Genomic DNA, 20036 nt, shown 5'->3' with positions numbered 1-20036 from the left:
ATATTTCTCAAATATATACATGCATGTGTATGTATTTATATATACAAAATAATTATACACAATACACACACATATATATTATGTAAACAAACTTTTATTTTGGATGCGATTAATCGTTTACAGCCCTGAAAAGTCACGCAAGACGTGTTTACAAAGGGAACGGGCAAAGACTAAAAGACAATAAACTGACACAAATACATATTTGTACAAATATGTACATACAAATACATAAATACATACAAATACAATACATAAATACAATACAAATACAATACACAAATACATAAAAATGTGTCATTCAACATACAAACATCATACTTGCAAACACTGGATCGGTACTTTCGACTGTCTTGCGTGACCTTTCCAACGTGATGACGTAATGCATGGCGCACCACAAGACGGCCATTTGTGGTAAAAATAAAAAATGAGAATGACCGATCGTTTGGCTAGATAAGACCCTTATTTCTCGACTGGGATCGTGTCGGGACTTTGAGGCCTATGATTGAGACGGACATTTGGACCTTCAAACCGTTGGTTGCCATTGAAGTCCACTATATGGAGAAAAATCCTGGAATGTTTTCCTCAAAAACCTTAATTTCTTTTCAACTGAAGAAAGAAAGACATGGACATCTTGGATGACATGGGGGTGAGTAAATTATCAGCAACATTTATTTTTGAAAGTGAACTAATCCTTTAAGACTGATGTGTAGGGCTGATATTCACGTATCGCATTGGAAAAGGAGCTGTGCTCTGTTAGCATGCTTCACATCTGGACAAATGTAGCTGATGATCCAGGTCTTCCACACCATTCATAAATAGAAAAATGAGCATGCTTTGAATTGACACAGTCATAAAGAAGATAGAGTTATTCAAAGCGCACACAGCTTGATTCAACCAAATAGCAAAAGAAGTGAGTTGAAGCGACTGTCTCACTGTTTTCATCCACAGCATAAACGGAGGTCCTGCCCACAGACACCTGTTTGAGAATCTGCCTCGGCGGGGATGGGATGTGGTACCAGCACTCGCCTGACAAATCAACACATAAATCATGAGTCATTTAACGAAATGGGCGTGCCTTTCATCATTTTAAGTGTAAATGACAATAGTTCAATTGACCCTTTGCTAAGCCCCGCCCTCCTTAGTTACTGTTGCTACGCCTGGCAAGCTTTCGCGCCTGGCACGTCTATTACAGTGTGTTTGCAACGGTGTCAGACATTCCCAAGGAGACAATTAGTCATTTTTGGCAAACAGGTGAAATATCTGAGAGAGCGAGACAGAAGGGACTGCAGTATGCATTCGAGGGATATAGCCACGACATATTCAACCGATTAGAGAATAATTTCATCAAAATTGAAGCTAAAGCCTATAACTAGGCTTAACGCTAGTCCCAGCGCCTCCCGCGCCTAGTTACGGTTGCTAAGCCACGATTGGCCAGTGTATAGGCAGTTGAGTTCACTATATCTGCAAGGAGTGAACGAAATGAAGAGAGTGAATTTGGACGCTGACGTTTACACTGTGCGTCGGAGCGCTGGAGCTGTCGCAGAAAAGGCTTCGCCACACGTAGTGATAAAACTCCTTTTATCTTGCGTTACTTACTTTTTAAAATAATATTAACAACAATAACAATCAAAATGACTTTAGTTTGTAATTATATATACCTCCGTGCCAGCTCTGTAGTTTCATCGATTGAATTAACGGACCATTTTTAAATCATCCACCAAATTATCATCTAATAGTTTAACGAGTCTCAATATTTGAATATGTTTTATTCAAGTAATGATTAATAAAAAAAAGGGGGGGGGGGGGGGGGGGGGGGACAAACTATAGCATGAAATAAATGTTAAAGCAGAAATAAGAAAGCTGTAGAGTAATCTCTGGTTTAAACGTACTCGCTCCCGCACTTTCATGCGCGCTCAGTCCTCTCCGCATTGGATTGTGGGAAATAGTGCTTCAGATTTTTTTTTTTTTTTTTTTTTGCATTTGTTTTTGCATTTTTAGAGCCCGCCAAGGTTTTGAAAATCTATATTTTATATAAAATATGAATAATTAAATTTTTTTACATTGTGCATTTTCATAAACTCAAACTTCTATAAGATCCGGAGATTCTGTACTCTCAGATAATATATATAATAGCAAGACCAATCTTACATCTATGCACAGTATGACAAGTTGTTGAAGTGGGAAAGTGTTTGAGATATGGGACTGGGGTGCTGCTTCTCACCAGCCGGATTGAGCGCAGACACGGAGCCCCGGTAGAAGACGGCCCCGTCCCTGGCGATGGCCCACACCTGGTGTCCTCCTCCTATACAGATGGACTTGAAGGGCTGGTCAGTCCCCACGTGCAGCCAGGAGCCGCCCTGCGCTGAGACAGTCAGAGCTTAGAGGACACAACTCAACATGAGGACAGACAGAGGAGCCGGACAGAGACATATTCACTCTCTGAACACTGATAGAAGAAATTCCCCGACAGCAACATAGTTTTGGCCCACATCTGGCCCACATCTGGCACACGTCTGGCCCACATCTGGCACGTGTTGAATCCACATGGGCCGACACTGTGCTGCTGTCTGGGTTAAGATGAGAGTTTTGTGTGTAATAACTTTACAGTCGTGTCTACTGTAGGCTCGTATAGCAGATATATTGACTTTTTAATGTAATTATGTCTAAGTCATCAGTTCTAATTTTTGTCATAATTTCAACTCGATATAATTATGGCTGGCATAATTTTAAAATTTGAAGTAAGAATTTTTGTCATAATTTTGACTTTATATGTCACAATTATGATTTTTGTTTTAATTATGACAGTAATAATTTTGATGTTTGAATTAAGAATTTAGGATTTTTGTCATAATTTTGATTTTAAATGTATAATTCTGACCTAGTATGTCATCATTTTAACTTGCAGGCTTTATAGGCTCCTATAGCAGATATATTGACTTTTTAATGTAATTATGTCTAATTCATCATCAGTTTGGATTTTTGTCATAATTTCGACTCGATATAATTATGACAGTCATAATTTTGATGTTTGAAGTAAGAATTTAGAATTTTTGTCATAATTTCGACTTAATATAATTGTGGTTGGCATCATTTGGATATTTGAAGTAAGAATTTAGAATTTCTGTCATCATTTTAACTTTATATGTCACCTTTGTGATTTTTTATTTTATTGTGACAGTCAATTTTGATGTTGGAAGAATTTAGAATTTTTGTCATAATTTTGACTTTTTATGTCATAATTCTGACTTTTTAATGTAATGATTATTACTCTAAGTTATAATTCAACTTGGTATGTCATCATTTTGACTTTTTAATGTCATATAATTTTGACTATAAAGTTATAGGCTACTCTAGCAGATATATGCATTCTCTTCTTCATACTGTGTGCTCAGTTAAATAATAATGACCCTGCCCTAATCCAAACACTCTAGTGTTCAAATGTTTGGGGTCATTAACACTTTTTTTTCTTATTTTTTTTTTTTCTTCCATCACATATCTCATTTAGGTGTTTTTTTTATCAGCATTTAATAATGTGTACACTTTTACTATGTCATACTCTTATTCCAATGAAGTACAAACATATTGGCTGTATATATTAAAAACACTAATAATGTTGTGTGATGGTATTTGCTAGTTAACTCTTTCCCCGCTGGCGTTTTTGATCATTTTCAGAAATTTTTAATGGCCTCAGAATATTTTGTTGTATGAATATCTGAACAGACAATATGTCAAAGGAAATAACAGAGCCTCTAATGTTCAGTAACATCAGGAAGTTTTAATTTATATGGTTTTTAATGTAAATGATCACATCATTGTACACATGCATCTGATTACATATGCTATGGCTCATTTCTGCTTCTTCTTCGCCTGTGTTTTGATCAGGAGAGTCTAAACTCTTTCAGAAGATGTGTAATAGCGCCCCCTACCGTATAACAGCGGAAACACGGAAAGCCGGGACTTTCAGCTTCAAGAAAAGTCATGGGTTATTAATAATTCTGTCAGTTATGTGTGATTTATTTACAAGGCACACTAAAACTGACTGATACAACCAGACTACTCTTCTGGGACTTGCGCCATTGGGGATTTGGTGATTACTTTGGGCCTGATGTTCCTTGAGGTCACCGTTTCAAGTGTGTGTGTGTGTGTGTGGTGCTCACGGCCGGGTTCTCCGCAGTGACTCCCAGACGGCACAGCACATCCCCCTTCTCGCTGATGGCCCACACAGGAATCTGCTCCAGGCCGCTCTGAGCCAGACACGGCAGGACGGTGACGTCCGTCAGGGGGATCGGGGGGACCTTCTGCCAGGGGCCCGTGAGGCTGATCTCACACCTCCTGTGAGAGACAACGACACTCCTTTCTTACACAGCACGATTCTGACACGCACGAAAACAAAGCATGCTCTGGTGAACCAGAATGACATAAATAGTCATAATTATGAGATAAAACTCAAAGTTATGACATTCAAAGTCAAAACGATGACATACAAAGTCAAAATTATCACATAAAAAGCAGAAATGATCACATACCCCATACCACATTTGCCCCCGACTGAGCCTGGGTTCTCCCAAGTTTTTTTGGGGGAGTTTTGGGTCACCATTAGGTCACCTGATGGAGTTTTAGGTCACCATTAGGTCACCTGATGGAGTTTTGGGTCACCATTAGGTCACCTGATGGAGTTTTGGGTCACCATTAGGTCACCTGATGGAGTTTTGGGTCACCATTAGGTCACCTGATGGAGTTTTAGGTCACCATTAGGTCACCTGATGGAGTTTTAGGTCACCATTAGGTCACCTGATGGAGTTTTAGGTCACCATTAGGTCACCTGATGGAGTTTTGGGTCACCATTAGGTCACCTGATGGAGTTTTAGGTCACCATTAGGTCACCTGATGGAGTTTTAGGTCACCATTAGGTCACCTGATGGAGTTTTAGGTCACCATTAGGTCACCTGATGGAGTTTTGGGTCACCATTAGGTCACCTGATGGAGTTTTGGGTCACCATTAGGTCACCTGATGGAGTTTTAGGTCACCATTAGGTCACCTGATGGAGTTTTAGGTCACCATTAGGTCACCTGATGGAGTTTTGGGTCACCATTAGGTCACCTGATGGAGTTTTGGGTCACCATTAGGTCACCTGATGGAGTTTTAGGTCACCATTAGGTCGCCTGATGGAGTTTTAGGTCACCATTAGGTCACCTGATGGAGTTTTAGGTCACCATTAGGTCACCTGATGGAGTTTTAGGTCACCATTAGGTCACCTGATGGAGTTTTAGGTCACCATTAGGTCGCCTGATGGAGTTTTAGGTCACCATTAGGTCACCTGATGGAGTTTTAGGTCACCATTAGGTCACCTGATGGAGTTTTAGGTCACCATTAGGTCATCTGATGGAGTTTTTCGTTTCCTTGCCACTGTTGCCTTTGGCTTGCTCAGTTGGGGATATTCAATTTAATGAATCAATCAATAATACTATTGATTAGCATTACCAAACATGGACGTTTTATTATTATTTTAATTTAATACTGTGAAGCTGCTTTGATACAATCTGTATTGTGAAAAGCGCTATACAAATATTCTTGACTTGACTTGACTTTACATACCATGTCATTATTATGAAATAAAAAGTCATAATTATGTTACTTGAGATTAAAAAGTCATAATTATACTTTTAACATAATTTCAACTTTATATCTCATAATTATGACTTAGTGTCATATTGACTTTTTAATGTAATGATGTCTAATTCACCATTTAGAATTTTTTGTCATAATTCCGCCTTACTAGGTCAGAATTATAACTTTAAAGTCAAAATTATGACTGTCATAATTATGATATTATGTCATAATTTTAACTTTTTATGTCATAATTTTGACTTTTTAATGTCATAATATTGACTATAAAGTTATAATTCCGACCTAGCATGTAATAATTTGGAATTTCTAGTCATCATTGTGACTTTACTATGTCATAATTGGATGTTTTATTTCATAATTTTGACTTTTTTTTCATAATTTTGACTTTAAAATTAGAATTCTGACCTAGTATGTCATAGTTTCGACTTTCTCTCATAATTTTGACTTCATGTCATAGTGACAATATGTCAATTTCAGATTTTTTTGTCATAATTTTGACTTTTTGAGTCATAATTTTGACTTTTTATCTGATAATGATTTAGAATGTCATAATTATGTTTTTCAAAAGCAGTATTATTTTCCTTGTGTGGCAGAAATGGGCTTCCATAGGGCCTGCTGTGGGAGTTTGTGGTTTAAATGTTTTGCCCAACATTAGAAAGAAACAGAAGTAAAAAAGTTCAAGTGTTCAAAATCAGCAAAGATGTGAACTCACCGAGCCCACCGTCTGCGCCGCACAAAATCCTTTATTGTCTTATAACCGTGAAAGGTCCTGTATGTACATAAAAAACATATATTAGTTTGAAATAAAAACGTCTAGCTACCCATTCATTAATATGTCCAAAAATCAACATACACAGGGAAATCTGCAGCGTACTGCCAGCCCTCTTTATCTGTCCCTCCTGGGACACTGTAGTCTACGGCCCAATCAGAGACCTGTGAGCGCGAGATGTGGAAATCATTCACAGACAATAACGATCTAATCGGAATAAAGACACAAACACTATAAATGCTACAGGAAGGCTTTGTACCCATGTCCACTGCGGCGAGGGAGTGCTGGTGTTGTCTTTAGTGCACTCTCTCAGACCCGACGAGTCGCTCCACATATAGCGATCTGTGGGAAGACCCCTGAGGAGGAGAGCACACACACACACACACACACACACTGAGCGTTTGCTTTACACAAACACACATCAGCTCCGTTACGTCACACTCACTTGTCTGTGTATCCCGCCATCGGGTTCCAGCGCTGGTTCTCATAGATGCACACGTTCCTCACATCACTTACTTCATTTCCTGAAACCCGACAGATTCAAAACATCAGGCAGACGCAACGGTTCTGTCAGATCAAGACTTGACCAGCTGATCTAGATTACTAAACTCGGTCATGTGGTTGCTCAACTAGAAAATAGCAAATTCGTTAACATTAGAATAAGGTTAAGAACAAATTGTACAGGGACAGGAAAAAATGAAAAAAATGAGACGGGAGGAAAAATTATTTGGCAATATTTTTGCGTTCTCTCGCAAATGTTTTGCATTCCCCTGAGAAACGAATGCAAAAAGTTTTCCGAGCAAACACAAAGTTTCTCAGGGGAACGCAACATATTTGCGAGAGAACGCAAAAACATTGACGTATTTTTTTCCCCTCTCAACTTATATATTTTTTCCACCACCATGTCCCCTTTAGCCTGGCTCCGCCTCCTACGTACTTCCCCTCAATTTTCATTTTCCTTCAGTACGTCGTCTGGGTTTGCGGTATATATATTTGCGGGTTTTCTCCGGCCAATTTTTTACCAATCAGCGAACTATGGAAGCTTGTTTCCGCCACAGAATGAAAAATAAAAAAGGTAATTGCGACTTTTTATCTCACAATTCTGACTTTTTTTCTCAGAATTGCGTGATATAAAGTCGCAATTGTGTGTTATAAAGTCAGAATTATTAGATATAAACTCGCAATTGCGAGAAATATCCTTGAAAGTTTTTTTTCTCAGAATTGCATGTTTATATCTCTCAATTCTGACTTTATAATACGCATGATATAAAGTCGCAATTGCGTGTTATAAAGTCAGAATTGTTAGATATAAACTATTCTGACGTAAAAAAACATATTTTTTTCCTAAGAATTGGACTTTATAACTCGCAATTGTGACTTTATGTCTCACAAATCTGAGAAAAGATGTCAGAATTGCGAGATATAAACACAATTATGTTATAAAGTCAGAAGTGAGAGATATAAAGTTGCAATTGCGAGAAAAAAAGTTAGAATTGTGAGTTTTTTCTCTTGCAATTCTGACTTTATAACACGCAATTGCGACTTTATTTCACGCAATTCTGACTTTATATCTTGCAATTCTGAGAAATAAAGTCAGAATCGCAAAATGTAAACTCACAATCGTGAGATAAAAAGTCACAATTATCTTTTAAAATGTTTTATTCTGTGGCGGAAACAAGCTTCCATAGCGAACAGAGGGAGTGGCTGAGAACGATGACGTTGAGGTCGTGCGCTAGTTTGAGTCGTCATACGTCACGACCAAACGTTAGCGATTGGTTATGGCAGATCCAGAGTGGCTCTGGGCAGATCCTATAGTTTTAAACTTCAACAGAGTACCCGCCTTCAAGGAAGTTAACGCTTGTCAATGGAGAGAGGCCATGTACGAGAGTCGGGTAGGACCAGGCTATGTCCCCTTTGAAGCTCCGTACAAATTGATGTGTGTATGCAAGAGTTGTGACTTGAGGACCCAATGTTTAGGGAAGGTTAAAGATGACTGGGAAGATAAGTGACTATATTTTTAATGTAATCCTAACATACTGTGCCGTATATAGCAGGGGTGTAACAATATATAGTGTCACAATATATCGCAATTCAAAAATGCAACAATATGTTGCGTGGATAGTTCACCCAAATTAATTACTATGTGAGAAAAAGTTATTTTATGTTGAATATAATGTATAATAATGTAATGGGGGAATATGTATGGGTCCTGATAATGCTAAATGTCTGATGTTACCAGCAAAAAGTGGCCTAAATTATGTTAAATATATCTAGTGAGTGACAGAGTGCAAGCATATTCGTCTAAAATAATTCTGTTTTCAGCTTCAGAATCATGAATATTGTTATTCTGGTGCCTCTATTGTCCTGTGCATTGGGTTTCCAGCACCAAGTCCAAGCCTGTTCATTTACACTCCCGTTGTAAAACCAAATTTAGCATTTTAATCAACGGTATATTTTTTTGTTAACCTTTTATCCTATGTCTTGGAGTATCGCAATAATATCGTATCGTGAGTTCAGTATCGTGATATGTATCGAATCGTGACATGAGGGTATCGTCACACCCCTAGTATATACTGAATATCCCATCCTGATGCAAGGTTCAGCTTAGACCAGCAAGAACTACATCCTGGTCCAGGCTGGTTTATACTGGTTCGGTACTGGTCTAACTGGTGCACCAGCAAAACTGTGTCTTTCTAGTTAAGCCGGTTGACCAAGAAAGATTTGCTGGTGAAACCTCATGGGAACATCAGCACACCAGCATCCAAAACACAGCATATGCTCACCCAGCTAACAGGGAGCGCTCTCTGAATGTTGGCTAACGTTCTGACAATGTTCTCGCAAAGTTATCCAAGTAACATTAATAGAAAGTTTGTTCAAAGCAATCTTGTATTTATTTAATAATGTTCTCAAAACACTAGCACAAAAACATTATTATATATGCGACCCTGGACCACATAACCAGTCACATGGGTCAATTTTTTTGAAATGTTGATTTATACACCACATGAAAAGTGAATAAATAAGCTTTCCATTGATGCGTGGTTTGTTAGGATATGACAACATTTGGCCGAGAAACAACTATTTTAAAATCTGCACAAAAAAAAAAAAAACATTGAGAAAATCGCCTTTAAAGTTGTCCATTTATGTTCGCGATTGTGCTGCATTCACTCACAAAAATATTTTTTTTATATATTTATGGTAGGAAATTTACAAAATATCTTCATGGAACATGATCTTTACTTAATATCCCAATGATTTTTGGCATAAAAGAAAAATGGATAATTTTGACCCATACAATGTATTGTTGCCTATTGCCACAAATATACCCGTGCGACATGTGACTGGTTTTGTGGTCCAGGGTCACATATGTGTTCATGGAATGTTTTTTTCTTGAAGCATTTTAGTTGGACGTTCATCTAACTTTCATTGGATGTTACTTTTGAATATACTCTGAACATTCCGAAACATTCCGAAACATTCTGAAACATTCTGAAAAATTTCGAAACATTCCGAAACATTCCGAAAATGTTTGCAAAATGGAATGTTATCTTTACGTTCACATAAACGTTCAGAGGGCATTCAAAAATAACATTCATATAACTTAATGGGAACGTTAGCAAGACATTCTTAGAACATATATTTGTTAGCTGCCGAAACAGCAACACAGTGTCGGCCCAGATCCGGCCCACATCTGGCACGCGTTGAATCCACATGCACCGGATCTGGGCCGACACTGTGTTGCTGTCCGGCTGGGCATCAGCACTGGATGTAGGTTAGTGAGAGAGACAGGGTTAGCCGCATGCAGGGTTAGGGTTAGGGTGCATGTTTACCCGGAGCCGATGGTCCCCTGCTGGCCCCTGTGTAGACCCAGGCTGTGTGATCGTGACCGATGCCCCACACCACACCCAGACTGCTAGACTCCACACACAGCAGATGAGCAGGAACCTGACGCCAGAACCTGAGCCCACAGCAGGTATACGCGCACAGACACATGAAGCATGCCAAGCCCAACAACAGACACACATTACAATGCCAGACACACATTCACATTCACACGCACCAAACCAAATCAAATGCATCAAACAGTTGGGTGGCATGCAAGCTTAAACTAGGAAATTATGAAACTCCAGCTCAAAACCTAGTGAGCTGCCTATCTGGACAGCAATGTAGGCTCGTGTAATTCGGGGGCCGTTTCCAAACGCAGTATTAGTCTGCTTTATAAGCAGTGTTCGGGAGGAACTGACGGTTTACTGTTTGCAAATTTGGATGAATGTCTTAATGTTCGCATAACCAAGAAAACGGTTTTAAAACATTAGACATTTTTGAAAGTTAAGAGAACATTCAGAAATAACGTTTTCATAAATTAATCTGATTATTAGCAAAACGTTCTTGGAACGTATTTTCGTTAGCTGGTAAAATAGTAGCATACCTATAAGTTCACTAGTTGCAATGCAATGCAATGCAAAAAAAACCTAGATGTAAACTATTGCACTTCAAGTATGCTTAAAATGATACATTTCTAAACTAAAAGTGTGTTAATTTAGTCCCAAGAATTGTTGAAATAAATTAGTATACTTGGAAAATATGCTTCAACGTCATTTTACTTTACTTAATATAAACTTGAAGTACAATTAAAATAAAATAATGGTTTAATGACCAAACGCTACATCTACCGTACAATGCTGGTTTTATTGTCATACTGTATTGCACACAGTTTTAGTCAAGCAAGCTAAATTGTCCTCTTTTTAATGTAGAGTCTGATTTGTTTCATTGAATAGATTCATGTCAATATATGTTTAGAAACTGCTTATAAGTCACCTATGGCCAAACTGAAAGACAGGATGGCAATCCCACAATGCAGTGCGTTGAATGGAGATGGCAGGCGAAGTGTATAGAAAGGTCGTACATTTATTCATAAAAACATAAGTTCTATCTACTTTAAAAAATGAACTATTGTGCCCAATATTTGTGTGTGCGACAAGCTTTCTAGAATATTGTGTTGTTAGCTTAGCGACATGCTAATGCGTTAGCTGTGTGCTTTGCTTGAGGAGCTCTATTTGTGTGGCATGTGAAGGTGCTGTCGATGTAGACAGCAGACATGAAGCAGTTAACTAGGTTTAGGACAGGGTTATAGTGAGACAGACAGATGGGGAGGTCCTTACAAGTGATCGCAGGGCAAGTACTGCGCCGGGGCCTCCAGGCTGGGTGACGGCTCATGCACCATGACATCACCTTTACACGTCACAGCCCACAGCGCCTGTTTGGATGGATGGTCTCCGAGACCCCTGGACTCACAACACGACTCGCTCAACAGAGACAGCTGCAAAGATCACACACAAAAACTCTTGAAATCTCATTTTCTTTGTGCAAATATAAATTATTTTTTTCTTTTGGGCAGACATATGTTCTACATGAGAAGAATTTATTCGTTGTTAAAGGGGTGGTATAATCCCGTTTTCACAGGATGTAAAATAAGTCTCTGATGTCCCCAGAGTGTGTATGTGAAGTTTTAGCTAAAAATACCACACAGATATTTTTATATAGCATGTTAAAGTTGTCACTTTTTGAGGGTGAGTAAAAACGCACCGTTTTGTGTCTGTCCCTTTAAATGCAAATGAGCTGCTGCTCCCGGCACAGGGGGCGGAGCTACAAGAGCTTGTGTCATTTTACCTCACACACACATGCACTGAACATTTCAACAACTTTTAGCCTTTTATGTTCAAACCGGAGTCAGATGATGGAGAGACTCAAGAAGAAGTGACACCATGTAGAAGCAACAGGACATTTCTGAATGGTTAGTTGATGAATTTATGTAGCTGATGTATAGTTATCTTCTTCTAGTCATTGATTAGCATATTCTGTCTTGATAATCTATAAATCGAGTTCCCGGGGGCGGGGTTTATGTAAATTTTAGGGTTGGTGTTAGGGATGGGCGATACCACACTTTTAGGATTCGATACGATACCGATACTTTTTCTTGCATTTTCATCGATACCGATACCGTTCATTTCTTATTGCCAATTTTTGTCAGTAAAAATATTATTACATTTAAGACAAATCACAAGACAAATACAGACCATTTATACAAAATGTATTATGGTCAATACATAATTAAATTAAAATTAAAATTAAAAACATAAATATGAATGAAATAAATTAAATATGAACAAAAACATACACATTTTCACTTTTCTTATTTCTCAAAAAAAGAAAGAAAAAAGACCAATCTTGGTAGAAAAATCTAAAATGAAAAAAAAAAACTACAACAAAAAAAACAAATACATCTTAACAATGTTATGTTTCGAGCCTCTTTGTAGAAGTAAACGTGTGTGTCGTTGTTGGCTGTGTCGCACAATGTCACTCACGCTCATTCGCTCGTCTCCTGTCACGTGACATGGGCCAGCTCAATACGCCGCCAGGTACAGCCAGGGGTGTCCCGGCACATAGAAATTTAAGGAAGTAATCTAAAACAGCTGTGATACATACACCCCCAATTATAATTTTTTAGTTTATATCGATTTTAAAAAAAAGGAGAACTCCGGCGCAAAATGAACCTTTGGTCTAATTACACATTGTTGCCTAGTCAAACGTTATCTGAGATTTGTTTTCATGATTATCGAATGTAAATAGTTTTATCTCTAAAAACAGTTTAGCCTATAACGCTAGTATAACGCTAGTATATTGGGCATAGAGTAATGACAAATAAAAATCATTAGTTAATACCACTAACAAGGCTCAAAATAGCCCCACACTAACACGGTAGCATAATGAGGGTCCCTACCTTCAAACCGAAGCATTGAGAACTGTGTCAGTGTCCAGACGGTTTAATAAGAAGATATTTTATACATACAGTCAACTTCGCATATACAGGCAGAAGCCATCTTTGAAAAACTTTAAGGAAATTGATGCCAAATGAGTAGCGCGAGTATATCGATACCACAGGATCGATACGCCCATCCCTAGTTGTCACTAACCCAGGAGGAATGTTGTGTAGTCCCTATCAGCCGTTTGTTGTAGTCCTTAAAAAGCGATTTCTTTAAAAGCAAATATCTCCCTTTGCTTTAAACTTTGCAGATGTTGTTTATGCTCAAACAGCTTTTCTAAAGTTAGAAAATTGAAATCCTAATCATCCACCTCTTTAAAGTTTGGCTATTATGTTTTTAGGATGCAACCTTTCATGCAGTGTGTAATATGGCGGTTTGTGAATGAAAAAGGTCTGCACAACGTCTACTTCGACTCTCAAACCTGACCAATCAGAGCAGAGTAGACCAATCACAACAGACTGGGTCACCTGACCAATCAGAGCAGAGGAGGCTCTCAGGAAGGAGAGGTTTAGAGAGACTGAATCAAACCGTTTCAGACTGTGTGATACTGCAATGTATCTTATAATGTGTTTTTTGACCTTGCATGCAAACCTATTGTAGAAAACCTCCAAAACTAAATTATGAACCTTTAAAATAGCATTATAGGGGCACTTTAAAGAAGATTATGCAAATACAGCATCATGGCTGGTAAGATGTAAGATTGCATGCATTTTGAACCATGTGTGTGTTTTATGTCAAAGAGACTTTTTTATCCAAATGTGCTTTTTACCCAGGTACTGAAGTCTTGTTGCGACGGAGTTGCCAGTAAGATGGGGCTTCTCTGCCTGGTCCTCTCTGCCGTGTACACCGCCATAGTGTACAGAGAGTCCCTCAACACGGGCACCAGGGCCGTCACCTCCTTTATCACAGCATACAGATACTGACACACACATCAGGACAGGGATGGGATTAAATCACAGTCTTATATCTTCAACAACACAAACAAATTTTTATCTTCATTTTGTAATGACATTCATTTAAAGGCGTCCACAAACTGTCATTCATTTTGCTTTTGAACTCTTCTTTTAAAAATGTAGTCAACTTGTGTCTGTTGATATACTACACATTTGTTTCTTAACACACTCCATGGGGCTCTTAGTTTTTTTAAAAACGTTTTTAAGTTTTTTTTTTTTTAATCATTGCGCTGCTGGTACGGCTGCACAGTTCCTTGATTATTACGCAGGAATGAGAGTATAGTTCCTTGTCATATTGGCATAGAAAATCACAACTTTGAATTTTATGTCGGTCTTAGTACACAATGTATAGAAGAGTCAAGTTTTAAATAGGAAAAATATTGAAACTCTTTCTCATTTTTTGAGAGAGATGCTAACGGTCTAATTCAGTGATCTATGCTAAGCTATGCTAAAAGTGCTACCGCCAGACCCGAAGATCGGCTGAATGGATTCGAAAACGGTAAAACTCAAATGTTTAACTCTGGGGGAGTTGGAAAATGAGCATATTTCCCCCAAAAAAGTTGTGCTGTTCCTTTAATATCTGCTAACACTTTATTAACAGCCTACTATAAATAATAATAATAATACTCTAATGAGAGTTCATTGACATGTAGTTGCAAAGTTACTTATAGTTAGTAGAATGTCTAAAGTGGACTATCGAAATAAAGTGTTACCAAAAACATTATTGAACTAAAATATAGACATGTGACGAGCACCAGAGGTAGACTTTTAAAAAAAAAGTGCACTTTGTAGTAATATTAACAAGGACACTCCACTCCCGGTGTGTTACCTTCTTCTCCAGGTGGAGTGTGTAGTAGAGGTAAAGTATGTCTCCTGTCTGAGCTCCGGCACCGGTGACCTGCTCCAGCGTCACACTGACATCCTCCCACTCATGAGGAGGCCAGTCCCTCCACCAGCACATACGACCTGTTGTCACACGCACGGACTGACACACACACACACACACGCACGCACGAACACACACGCACGCACACAGAGAGAGAGACACACACACACACACACAGACAGACAGACAGACAGACACACACACACACACACACACACACACACACACACACACACACACACACACACACACACACAGACAGACAGACAGACACAGACAGACACACACACACACACACACACACAGACAGACACACACACACACACACACACAGACAGACACACACACACACACAGACAGACACACAAACACAAACAGACACAGACAGACACACACACACACACACACACAGTCAGACAGACACAGACAGACAGACAGACAGACACACAGGCACACACAAACACAGACAGACACACACACACACACACACACACACACACACACACACACACACACACACAGACAGACAGACAGACACACACACACACACACACACAGCATGATTTGAGATCCACCTTTGACGTATTCTCTCATGTGCCGCTCACAGTGCAGTACCTTCTCTACGGCGGCTCCTGGTTCTGTGTGTGTGTGTGTGTGTGTAGCACCGAGAGCAGGGGTGATGGCTGGAGAGAGCGGCCCGGTATCTGAGAGAATCAAACACAATAGAGACTTGCTTTTATATCACCAAACCTCCCTGACAATTACTTTGAATTTTTTTTATATATATATAATTGAGGGAGTGACATCATTCACCCGGTTTACACTCACACTACCGGTCCTAAGATTATTTCATGTTTTGGAAGACGTCTCTTATGCTCAACAAAATGGATTTATTTGATCAAAAATACAGTAAAAACAGTAATATTATGAAATATTATTACAATTTAAAAAAGTTTTTATATTGTAATGTATTTTAAAGTGTAATTTACTGATCAAAGCTGAATGTTCAGCATCATTACTCCAGTCTTCAGTGTCACATGATCCTTCAGAAATCAGTGTAATATGATGATTTGATGCTCAAGAAACATTTATGATTATCATCAATGTTGAAAGCAGTTGTGCTGCGCAATATTTATGTGGAAACCATGATTTTTTTTTTTAGGATTCTTTGATGAATAGAAAGTGCAAAAAAATTCAATAAACTGCATTTCTTTGAAATAGAAAGCTTTCGTAACATTACTAGATGTAGCCCGGATCTGGGCCGACAGACACTAGGTTTAATGCTGAATAAAATAATTGCTTTCAAAAAGTTTTAATGGGGATGTGCATTGTCCCTGCTCAATATTTCGACTCTCAGAATTAAAAACCGATCTTAAATGTGCAAGAGTATTGACCGTGAATGTCGTGCAGTGTACTAGTCAAGGCCATTACTAACCATTTCTGCAATGGCCTTTATCCCCAAAACATTAAGAACGTAAAATTAAGCCATTAAAATCAAACGTCAAATTCTTTATCTCTCATGTCTACTTCAAGTTCATATTCAAATGTGGCACATGATCGATTATGAGACGCATGAGAACCATCATTAATGTCACAAGTTTTGACGCGGCATCCGTTGTGAAACTGAATATTGTGTGTGTGTGTTTAATAAACTGCTTTTATGATACTTTTAAGTTGTATTTAATCTTGGCAGCCTCGACCAATTGAGTCATTTGCACATTCTGACAAACCGGTTACACTTTACTTAAAGCCTTTATATATACGGGTGAAACTCGAAAAATTAGAATATGGTGCAAAAGTTCATTTATTTCAGTAATTCAACTTAAAAGGTGAAACTAATATATTATATAGACTCATTACATGCAAAGTGAGATATTTCAAGCCTTTATTTTGTTATAATTTTGATGATTATGGATTACAGCTTATGAAAACCTTTTCACAATATTTTAATTTTGAATTTGGGGTTTTCATAAGCTGTAAGTCATAATCATCAAAATTATAACAAATAAAGGCTTGAAATATCTCACTTTGCATGTAATGAGTCTATATAATATATTAGTTTCACCTTTTAAGTTGAATTACTGAAATAAATGAACTTTTGCACGATATATTCAAATTTTTCAAGTTTCACCTGTACAACGCATTATACAAGTATTGATTGTATGATCGCACGAATCTCCTTTTTACACCTTTTAGAAAGTATAATGCATCAAAACAACCAATTTCAAAAGTAACAAGAATTCTGCAAATATTAAAATGCATTTGAACTTTGCTTACATTTATTTATGTAAAAAAATATAACGCATTAGCCAACATCTATACCTATAATGCATTATACAGGCTTCGAGTAAAGTGTTGGGAATGACATGAGGGTGAGTGAATGATGCACTATCCCTTTAACTGGGTTGCACCTGAGGTGTTAAACCAGTCGACATGTGATCTGGAATGGACGTCACATCCTCCACCGGTTACCCAGGCCCAGGGCGGCGTGTCCTCCTGCTCTACCGTGTTGTGCTGCAGCTCGATGGGATACGTGGCCACTGAGCTCCTGGGAACCGAGGCCTTCATCTCCTCCAGGTCTACATTGCTCCACGGTGTCGGGGTCGGGACAGAGGAGCCGGTCACCTGGTCTCCCTCAGGTACACTGGGAGACGCTGTTGGGTCGTGTAGTGGAGAGGAGCGATCCGACACCAGCGCGGAGATAAAGCTGTCACTCGTGATCTTGGGAACACGCGGCTTCGGGATGTCCGCGGCATCATCACAGCCCAGAACGGATCCCTGGGAAGGAGCGGTGACATCTCCACCGAACACACCGGCATCACCGTGCACACGGACACTGGGAAAGACGCAGAGACATTCAGAGCACTGACAGGCACGGCGCCATCTGCTGGACGGACGTGAAATATAAGGATCCTGCTGTACTAGTGTTGCTTGAAGGGTAACTCCCGCCAAAATTGAACCTGGGCTCTTTTTGGTAATCTACCCGAGTCAAACATTCGTGTGAAAGCATAATTAGGATGGAAACGCCACTTTTAAGTTTGACCGTATTTTCGTTTTCGGTTAAAATGCCTTTTGAATGGGAGTGCTAGGGGCCCTACTATGATAGCATCCAAATCGCTATTTTTAAAACACTAAGGCCCCGTTTACACGATGGGAAAACGCAGATATTTCTCTGCGTTTTGACCTGTCATTTACACGAAAACGCCGGTTTTATTCCAGAAAACGATTATTTCTAAAAACTCCGGCCAAAGTGGAGATTTCTGAAAACGCCGGTTATGTGTTGTCGTGTCAACTGGGAGAAACTGGGTTTTAGGTTCTCTCTTGTCGATTCTGAGGATTCTGATTGGCTTGCATGGCTTTATCCTTCTCGCTACACTGCCGCCCATAGGTTTGGCATAGTTATAAAGGCGCTCGACGGCGTATTTATGCGGGTTGTGTGCACGATGTTATTGTTGAAAACGGAGGGGCGGAAATATTCGTTTCTCTAAATACCCGGCTATGTGTAAATGTGGCCTAAGACCGCTCGACACAACATGAAACTGTGCTTGAAGTCGATGTACATGAACTCGAGCATTGACTACATTGTTTGTGTACACAGAGTTTACAAAAAAAAAAAGGTTTTGAACAACTCCGCCGGCATTTTGTCAGTCAAAAGTAGTCGATCTCCGAATGCAACGTAATGAACTGACGCCATATGAGGAAATGTCATGAACTTGTAATTCCAATGAAAAGCACGATAACTTAAACACTTAGAATTGATATGGAAACAAACTTTAGGAGATTTCCATCTTTACTCTTCTCATGTTACTTTGCATTCGGAGATCGACTACTTTTGACTGACAAAATTCCAGCCACCGGAAACACTAACTGATAAAGTGAGTCGTACAAAACCTTTCTTTATAGCAAACTTTGTGTACACAAACAATGTAGTCAATGCTGGAGTTCATGTGTAGAGCCGCTGGTGATACTTCAAGCACAGTTTCATGTTGTGTCGAGCCGCCTTAGTGTCTTAAAAATAGCGATTTTAATGCTATCATTGTAGTGCCCCTAGCACTCCCATTTAAAAGGCATTTTGACCGAAAACGAAAATACAAGCAATCTTAAAAGTGGCGTTTCCATCCTAATTATGCTTTTACACGAATGTTTGACTCGGGTAGATTAACAAAAAAGAGCGTAGGTTCAATTTTGGCGAGTTACCCTTTAACAGCCCCATCAATAAAGCTCAAGTGGCCCAACACCAAAACAGAAACCCAAACTATTATATTGATGAACACAACTTTCACATGCAAGTCATTGACAGATACACTGTGTGTGAGTGTTGTTGTTAAGTTGTGGATATGTTTTCAGCAAACCGTTATATGAAACGGTACGGTTAAACCATTGATTGGACGTGCTAAGATGTTGAATGAAAATGAACTGTTTTAATTAACTGAAGCTTTTATAGCCCTAATATTTCTACTTTAAAGTCATACGTTCTGTTTTCTAGGTCCCCTCTGGATCCTATTTAAATAGGTCATGTCGGGAACCACTGTTCTGTACAGTGTTTTTCCACTACCTGGAATGATTTATGCTTTTGCTGCTATCAAGCTGGGCCGTCACTGCGACCCATGACCTTCCGGTGACCTCTGTGTCTGTCACGCCATGACGAAAATACACGGTCCGGTCATCGCTGCCAACACCCCAAACCTGCGTCACAGAAAAACACGCATAAAAAATATATATATATGTGTGTGTATGTATACATCACATCAACAGCAGTTTTTACATATCTTCTTCAAGCTGAGATATCAAAACATCTGGGACAAAATCCTCTAAACATTAAAAGCCTCTATTTTAGTAACTTCACACTGATTCACACACTTAGATTCACACAAAGCTTTTGAATGGTAGTGTTTAGCATTGGAAGTTCGGAGAGTCTGACTACTGGATATTACGGTTATTATAAATAAATATATACGATCGCAGAACGCTTGAT

At 38.9% G+C, this 20036-nt stretch overlaps 1 protein-coding gene across 1 annotated transcript in view; it reads right to left on the bottom strand.

Moving 5' to 3' along the window:
• tecpr1b (tectonin beta-propeller repeat containing 1b) overlaps window positions 1-20036 on the bottom strand; it is a 41342-nt gene that overhangs the window by 3489 nt on the left and 17817 nt on the right. The window contains exons 9-22 of the mRNA XM_079623051.1: window positions 19617-19747; window positions 17473-17897; window positions 15677-15765; window positions 15005-15160; window positions 13992-14141; window positions 11561-11718; window positions 10229-10356; window positions 6844-6922; window positions 6658-6754; window positions 6483-6562; window positions 6342-6398; window positions 4158-4332; window positions 2222-2357; window positions 934-1026 (exon numbers count right to left, since the gene is read on the bottom strand). Coding sequence (XP_079479177.1) covers window positions 934-1026; window positions 2222-2357; window positions 4158-4332; window positions 6342-6398; window positions 6483-6562; window positions 6658-6754; window positions 6844-6922; window positions 10229-10356; window positions 11561-11718; window positions 13992-14141; window positions 15005-15160; window positions 15677-15765; window positions 17473-17897; window positions 19617-19747 — 1954 coding nt within the window. The remainder of the gene's footprint in view (window positions 1-933; window positions 1027-2221; window positions 2358-4157; window positions 4333-6341; window positions 6399-6482; window positions 6563-6657; window positions 6755-6843; window positions 6923-10228; window positions 10357-11560; window positions 11719-13991; window positions 14142-15004; window positions 15161-15676; window positions 15766-17472; window positions 17898-19616; window positions 19748-20036) is intronic.

Source organism: Phoxinus phoxinus (assembly GCF_949152265.1).
Source record: "Phoxinus phoxinus genome assembly, chromosome: 1".
NCBI classification, from domain to species: domain Eukaryota; kingdom Metazoa; phylum Chordata; class Actinopteri; order Cypriniformes; family Leuciscidae; genus Phoxinus; species Phoxinus phoxinus.
Note: the sequence above shows the minus strand (reverse complement) of the source record. Positions and strands in the feature narration are given on the sequence as shown.